General features: G+C 46.8%; 1 protein-coding gene across 1 annotated transcript; it reads left to right on the top strand.

Moving 5' to 3' along the window:
* The first annotated feature begins 1986 nt into the window (after positions 1-1986).
* Positions 1987-8133, top strand: CZH9orf40 (chromosome Z C9orf40 homolog). Its single transcript, XM_032095148.1, has 2 exons — positions 1987-2376; positions 6323-8133. Exons 1-2 carry the CDS (start codon positions 2002-2004, stop codon positions 6479-6481), a joined length of 534 nt encoding a protein of 177 aa, XP_031951039.1. The 5' UTR covers positions 1987-2001; the 3' UTR covers positions 6482-8133.
* The last annotated feature ends 225 nt before the right edge of the window (positions 8134-8358 follow it).

Below are 8358 nucleotides of genomic sequence, written 5' to 3'. Positions count from 1 at the left end.
CTTATTGCCGGGCGAGGCTGTGCCCGCTGGGGCTCTTCCCGCTCCATCCCTTATTGCCGGGCGAGGCTGTGCCCGCTGGGGCTCTTCCCGCTCCATCCCTTATTGCCGGGCGAGGCTGTGCCCGCTGGGGCTCTTCCCGCTCCATCCCTTATTGCCGGGCGAGGCTGTGCCCGCTGGGGCTCTTCCCGCTCCATCCCTTATTGCCGGGCGAGGCTGTGCCCGCTGGGGCTCTTCCCGCTCCATCCCTTAGTGCCGGGCGAGGCTGTGCCCGCTGGGGCTCTTCCCGCTCCATCCCTTATTGCCGGGCGAGGCTGTGCCCGCTGGGGCTCTTCCCGCTCCATCCCTTATTGCCGGGCGAGGCTGTGCCCGCTGAGGCTCTTCCCGCTCCATCCCTTACTGCCGGGCGAGGCTGTGCCCGCGGGGGTTCTTCCCGCTCCATCCCTTATTGCCGGGCGAGGCTGTGCCCGCTGGGGCTCTTCCCGCTCCATCCTTTACTGCCGGGCGAGGCTGTGCCCGCTGGGGCTCTTCCCGCTCCATCCCTTATTGCCGGGCGAGGCTGTGCCCGCGGGGGCTCTTCCCGCTCCATCCCTTATTGCCGGGCGAGGCTGTGCCCGCGGGGGTTCTTCCCGCTCCATCCTTTACTGCCGGGCGAGGCTGTGCCCGCTGGGGCTCTTCCCGCTCCATCCCTTATTGCCGGGCGAGGCTGTGCCCGCTGGGGCTCTTCCCGCTCCATCCCTTATTGCCGGGCGAGGCTGTGCCCGCTGGGGCTCTTCCCGCTCCATCCCTTATTGCCGGGCGAGGCTGTGCCCGCTGAGGCTCTTCCCGCTCCATCCCTTATTGCCGGGCGAGGCTGTGCCCGCTGGGGCTCTTCCCGCTCCATCCTTTACTGCCGGGCGAGGCTGTGCCCGCTGGGGCTCTTCCCGCTCCATCCCTTATTGCCGGGCGAGGCTGTGCCCGCGGGGGCTCTTCCCGCTCCATCCCTTATTGCCGGGCGAGGCTGTGCCCGCTGGGGCTCTTCCCGCTCCATCCCTTATTGCCGGGCGAGGCTGTGCCCGCTGGGGCTCTTCCCGCTCCATCCCTTATTGCCGGGCGAGGCTGTGCCCGCTGGGGCTCTTCCCGCTCCATCCCTTATTGCCGGGCGAGGCTGTGCCCGCTGAGGCTCTTCCCGCTCCATCCCTTATTGCCGGGCGAGGCTGTGCCCGCTGGGGCTCTTCCCGCTCCATCCTTTACTGCCGGGCGAGGCTGTGCCCGCTGGGGCTCTTCCCGCTCCATCCCTTATTGCCGGGCGAGGCTGTGCCCGCTGGGGCTCTTCCCGCTCCATCCTTTACTGCCGGGCGAGGCTGTGCCCGCTGGGGCTCTTCCCGCTCCATCCCTTATTGCCGGGCGAGGCTGTGCCCGCTGGGGCTCTTCCCGCTCCATCCTTTACTGCCGGGCGAGGCTGTGCCCGCTGGGGCTCTTCCCGCTCCATCCCTTATTGCCGGGCGAGGCTGTGCCCGCTGGGGCTCTTCCCGCTCCATCCCTTATTGCCGGGCGAGGCTGTGCCCGCTGGGGCTCTTCCCGCTCCATCCTTTACTGCCGGGCGAGGCTGTGCCCGCTGGGGCTCTTCCCGCTCCATCCCTTATTGCCGGGCGAGGCTGTGCCCGCTGGGGCTCTTCCCGCTCCATCCTTTACTGCCGGGCGAGGCTGTGCCCGCTGGGGCTCTTCCCGCTCCATCCCTTATTGCCGGGCGAGGCTGTGCCCGCTGGGGCTCTTCCCGCTCCATCCTTTACTGCCGGGCGAGGCTGTGCCCGCTGGGGCTCTTCCCGCTCCATCCCTTATTGCCGGGCGAGGCTGTGCCCGCTGGGGCTCTTCCCGCTCCATCCCTTATTGCCGGGCGAGGCTGTGCCCGCGGGGGCTCTTCCCGCCCGCTCCTCCCGTCAGGCAGTGCGGCAGGCAGCCCCGCCCCCCGGCGGTGGCGCCGAGAGTGGTGCTCATGCGCGCTTCAGCAAGCGCCCACCGCGCATGCGCGGGGGGAGGGGACGCGAACCCCGCGGAGCCGCCGGCGCGCGGCCCCTCATGGCCAAGCGGCGCGCGGAGCCCTTAATGTGTCACGTGCCCGTGAAGCGGCTCCTGCGCGAGCCGTCGCTGCCCCGCGCGGGCGAGCGGCGCCCCCGGGCAGAGGCGGCGCGCGCGGGCCCGGCCGCGCCGAAGCGGCCGCTGGAGGAGGCGGAGGCGCCGCCGGGAAAGCGGCTCGGGGCCGGCGGCCCCCGCGCCCAGCCGGGGGACGCGGGCGGCGGGCGGCGGCAGCGCGGCGGGACCGCGGTGCCCCAGGACGCGCCGGCGGCGGAGGGACGCGCGGGCGGCCGGGCCAAGGAGCGGGCCGCCGCTGCCGCCGAGGTAACTGAGCGGGATGGGCCCGGGTCGCTCGTCCGCGGGGAGGGAAGTGACGGGGCGGTGCCAGTAGCGGCTGAAGCGTGTCTGCAGGACGCGGGTGTCCGCCGGGGGTGCTGGCGGGCTTCCGCCGGCCAGGGCGCAGCGCTCTGCCTCCCAGCCCCATCTGCGCCTCCTGGCCGCGGGCCTCTTAAAGGGCCTTTTCTTTTTGTCTTCCTCGAAGCAGGAGAGTATCATCCAGGTTTACCGGTCCCTCCCCCGCTCCGGGCCGTGAAATGGATGGGAAACAACCTTTCCACGTTACCTGAGGTTATGCTCAGCTTCATCCCTATCCAGCAGTGCGGTGGAAGCTTGCAGAGGTTATTCTGCTGGCGCTTCTGTTGTGTGAGGGTTGGGCTCACTACAGCGTCAGCTTCCTAAACTAAGTGGTTTGACATTTAATAGCAATTCCAGAGCTGTCCTTTAACCAAAACGTTTAGCGGAGGCGATCAGAGGAAGAGCATCAGTGTCGTAGTGATCACAGTATATTGAAACTACTTTCCTGGTTAACTTTGAACAGTACACGTTTTTCTTCCTGGCCTTGACTGCACTTTGCACCGTAGCTCAGGAAACAAAATCTGGTGCTAAGAAAATTTTAATTAAAAAACCAAAGAAAATACCACACAACCAGAAAAAAGCTTGATCAAATTTCACACCTGCTTCGAAGTTTGGTGCATGTTAAACTCACTTTGCCTTCCACCTGGATCTTTTAAGTAAGACCAAAGTATTAGATTCAGTGATACAGAAGTGACAGAAAGTCTGATCAGGTTAGATGGGCTTTGAACTGCAGTTGTAGACTCCAGTTTTGAGAGTTTGAGGCCTTTCGTAGTATAACACCCATTTATGATCTGTAAAGAAAATAGTGGCTTTGCTTTTTCAAGCTCTGCCTTTTTGTGTTTTCTTGGTTGATTGGTTGATTAGTGGGTTTTATTGGTGATGGATGGTAAAATTAAGGCAAAAAAATTCACAAAAATTCTATGTCCTATGACTATTATACAGCCATTTTAAGCACAAGCATCTCTTTCATTTTCAAAGAGAGAACATGTGTGTTCGCAAGCATAGTAATTAAACAAATTGAACAAACCTCTGCAGAACAGTTTGACACCCATCACAAGTATAATGCTGAACTTTTTACATACTCTTGGTGTTATTTGGCATAATTTTGTAAGCTTTAGCAGTGGCAGGAAGACCACAAGCCCCTTGAATTGCCACACAATAAAGATTAGTTCTTGATGTACAATGTTTTTCTAGGAGAGTATTTTTAACAGGTTGTTTCCGTAAGTACAGTATTGTATAAAGAATGTATTAGTTTTAAAATAAAGCTTGGTTAACACCTCAGGCTAGAGATATTTCTTCCAGTTTTTGTGTGTCCTACCTGTATATTTTAAATCTTTCATAATGATATTTCTGATGATGATTTTTACACCTTTCTGAAAATACAATCCCTAGGTTGGTACTATTCTTTGCTGTTTGTGACTTGTATATTTCAATACATTAATAAGTATGATTAGGATACTGTTAATTTCACACTGTTTTTGTTAAACTTTAAGGCATTATATTACGGTTGGACAGAGAAGAAAGATTATTTTGATTTTATTTCCAAGTACAGTTTTGCAACTAGAGTTGGAAAACGAAATCCCTAAAAATTAAGCAACTTAGTCTATAGAAACTGGGCTTTTGTGTCTCTGATCTTGCTGTTTATTGCCTACCTTGACAGAATTTCTACTCAAAACCTATATGGAAACATTCTTAGCTGAAGGTGAATATTTGGTAGTTTATTTTGCCTTTTAGGTACGAATGTTTAGTGTTTGTGCCTGTCTTTTGTACTTGATGCTTTTTTTCATTTTCACACTGAAGTATTGCTGATCTGTAAACTTGAAAACTCTTGAGATTAATTATGCTTGTAGTCTTTTGTCCAAAATTGAGTATGTGTTTATGAACTCTTAGACTCTAATCCTTTTGAAATGAGGGTGCTGTCATTTGCTTTATGCATACAAAGCATCTGGCACAGGACTCTGATTTTGACTGCTTAGCTCTCATTGTGAGCAAAAACTTACTAAAATGTCAGGGGAGTTCAAATTATGCAGGGGAGAATTTGTAAAACTAATTGAAAGTTTCTGAAACTCCAGTGCCTGAGATTTTTTTCAAAGAATTTGTTCGCCACTTGTCAGTAGTTGTTAATGCAGTGCAGTACAAAATTTCCAGTTTACAGGAATGGGCAACTACTTTTGGTTTGGCTTTCTTCCAGTTTCAGTATAATCAATCTTTTTTTCCTGTGTCACGGTGTCAGTTAATTGGTTTTGGTCTCAGTTAATGGAACTTTTGTTCTTCAGTATTTTCTGAAGACAGTCTTTGCCAGTGAGGAAATTCACATTAGTAGTATTCTACAGGCAAGGAACCATCTTACTGCTATGAAATGTCTACGCCTTTTGTCCTCTCTTAATTATTAACTATTTAAATTAAATATGCAATTATATAATGTATAATATTAAATTAAAATATTGTTAATTATTTAAATCGTGCAGGGCTTTTGCAGTAGAAGGAGGTTGCTTAGTACAACAGATTGTAGTTCAGGAGAGATCTGTGTGGTAACAAATAGAAGAATGTATTTTTAAATGGGAAGTATGGTGATTTTATGTACTTCTCTCTTTTGGGAACTGGGGGAAGCATAATTTTTCAGTATTTGAGAAGGTGTAGGGATGATACTCACTACTATTTTTTTTTTTTTTTTACTCTGTTGCAAAACCGACAGACAAGTCGTTAATTTTTTCAAGAGCCACACTGTAGAGGCCCAGAGAAGTTGATTTTAGTCACACTTTGGATTGTGGTGGTGCCTTCACCCTTCGCACGCTGCACTTTGGTCTCTGAGAAATACTAAAGCAATTATACCAGTTTATTTGTTAAAAATACTTCTATTCAGCATCTGTTACAGCTGAGACAGTAAAGTAAAATACTTAAAAATTCAAATTGTATGTTAGGAAAAATGCAAACCCAATATAACATGGAAATGCACTATTTTAGGTTTGTGGCAGCATTCAGTGTTTTTATATACCACAAGAAAACACATGCTCATGACGTAAGCAATGGCTTAGGTCATTCCTCTTCCTAGGTCTATCATGTCCATAGAAAGAGCACAGAGTGGCCACCGTTCGTAACTGTGACATGGCTATAAACAGGCGCTGTGTCTTCTTGTACACAAAAAATTGTGATGCCGTATTAAATTATTGGTTGAGTACATGTTTCTCCAAGGTTTTTTGAGATACGATCTAGTTAGATAGGTTGGAGCATTGTGCTCATAATGTCAAGATTGTGGGTTTGATCTCCATATGGGCGATTCACTTAAGAGCTGGCCTTGCTGATCCTTGTGGGACCCTTCCAACTCAGAATATTCTGTCATTCTCAAGCTTTCCTCTCTTGAATACAAAATTTGGATACAGAAAAGAAGAAACAGAATGTGGTTTAAACACTATAAAATGGTTTATTTATCCTGGCAGTATCATCCCTCTGAGTTGTTATTAAGTAGCTAAATATATTCTTCTGAATGCCAGTTTCTAAACATGCATGAAATTTGTATATTGTTATGAGAAGAAAAAGCAGGGACCAGATTTTTTATGCAAAGTCCAATAATTGCGCAAGTTTTACACTATTTTTCTGTGCAAAAGTTGTAAGTTGAAGAAATCAGTGGAATTAAGGAAGTTATTACGTAATTCTTTGCAAGAATGTTAGGAAAGGTAAAAGTAAATAATGATTAGTTAAAAATCATAAAATTAAAGTAATTGTTAATATGTAACAGCTGAGTAACTCTTCCTTGTTTCAGTTTCTCATATATAAAAAGTTTCTTTTTATTATTTTCTGCTGCTGGGATACACATTAATGTTTTGTTAACTTTTTGTTTATTTGTCTCTTTTCAAAGCAAGAGGAAGAATTCTGTCAATATAACTCATTTCTGTACTGGAGAGCACCGCTGCCTGCTATTGATTTGTCTGATATTCAGAACCTAGATGAAGAGACTCCATTGGACGCTAAAACTGCTGCAAGGACTGACACCACAGAGACTGAGATGGAAACCTGATCAGTTGTTTCATAGCTGTGCATCTGTTCCCGGGAAACTTGTTTCCATCGAGATTCAAGTTTTGTTCCTTGGGTGAATAATAAGCATGCTTATGCTGTCTTGGAGAAACTGTTGTGGCAGTCTTTAAAAGCAAATTTGAGTTGCCTAAGGGGATAGGATAAACGCCATTGGGTACTTAACAGTCAGCTGCCTGAAGGTGTGCAGTAAGGAGGAGGCTGCAGTGTCTAAACAAGAATACTTGAAAACATGGAGGCAGACTAAAAGACGAATACAGAAAATTAGAACTTGGAGATGCAATTAAAAGAAACAAGTGGATATATTACATGTCAAAAGGAAATGGAAAGTCATTTTATCTGTCCTGAACAAAAAAAATGTGGTACCTGAAAGTGAAATATTTAACATGTGAATTTATCATAAAGCACACAAACTGTAGTGATTTCTAATGTGGTTTTTTTTCTGTATGATAGCTAAACCAAAAAATAAGAGTCTATCAAAATCAGACAAAACATTCCCTTTTCTATGCAAACCAAAAACCAAGTGTGGCAGAGAAGGGGAAGGAAAAGGGGCTACTTTCTGCCGAAAGCTGCCGCTGTTCTAAAAGGTTTCACATACTCATTGTGAAAAAGATTTTTCACCTTCTCTTTTTCACATTACGCACAACAGTGGGCACCCAGCTTTTATGTTTTTGGTTCATTCTGAAGTTACTGCTGTTCTTAGTCTTTGTGACGTTAGCTGTGAACCAGTTGATAGCATCTGAATGACAGGTTTCGGCAGGTGTGTCAAGAAAAGTTAGTGCAATATAAAAAGACCACACACACTCTTTCAATCTTTACTGAATGAGGTGTAGTTTTTGCAGAGACTGTGAATCTTGCAGAAAGTTTTTGCAGAAGTTCAAATTCAAAAAGTAGTTTTTTGCTGTGAAATACGAACTTAATGTTTGTGATTTGCAATTTATTTACAAACTGAAGTACAATTAGAAAGACGTCTTTAATAATAGGCTGAAGTTGTATGGGAAGATTGTTACATTTTGCAAATGCGATTTGTCTTTAAGGATAGAAAACAATGTATTTTTTCTGTAATCATTATGGAAAAAGGCAACTTTTGAATTTTATTTTTTTCTAATAATGTGTTTGCTAAAGAACAATAAAGTTTCACCTGTGTGTATCTGAAAACTTTGGCACTATTACTATGTGAAGTTCTTGACTTTATTTCATAAGATTGTTGCTTCTATAATGTTGATGTATTAAGTCTTTTTGCTTAAAGTAGTTAGCTTGTCAGCTTTCTTGGTGGATGTTTGGAAACTTTTTCCAGTATTTGTGCTGCATACATATCTGTATTTTTTACTTATTCTTTTAGCTTGTTAAGATCTCTGAATACCTACTGAAGAAAGGAGAGGTGGCTTAGTGACTTAAGCAGTTCATGGTGCCTCTTTGGATATCCTCCTACCTTCTGTCAGATTAGCTAGATACATATTTGGACAATAAGTACTTTTCTCAGACAGCTTTAACATTTTGTTTAAGTCCAAATATGCCAACTTGTCTTAAGAGGTACTTTGAAATTTTTTAAAAAAAAACCTCCTTCTCTGTCAAGAAGGCTATAAAACTGGTGTTTCATGTTTACTATCGCCAAAATAAATTAGTGAAAAAAATAGATCTATGAATTTGTTGAGGTGTTTGGATTGGTTATATGATCTAGGGGTTTTTTGACCCTAGATAATACATATGTTCCTGTATTTGTGAGTTTTGTAATATTTCGCACCATCCAGTGTTCTCAGGATCCAGTATCTTGCATTATTAGCTAGCATCTTTGCAACACATTTCCCTCATTTAAAATCTGCTTGATGCTTCACACACAATAGATAAGGTCCTAGCAGTAGA

This window comes from Corvus moneduloides, chromosome Z (assembly GCF_009650955.1).
Source record: "Corvus moneduloides isolate bCorMon1 chromosome Z, bCorMon1.pri, whole genome shotgun sequence".
Taxonomy (NCBI): Eukaryota; Metazoa; Chordata; class Aves; order Passeriformes; family Corvidae; genus Corvus; species Corvus moneduloides.
Note: the sequence above shows the minus strand (reverse complement) of the source record. Positions and strands in the feature narration are given on the sequence as shown.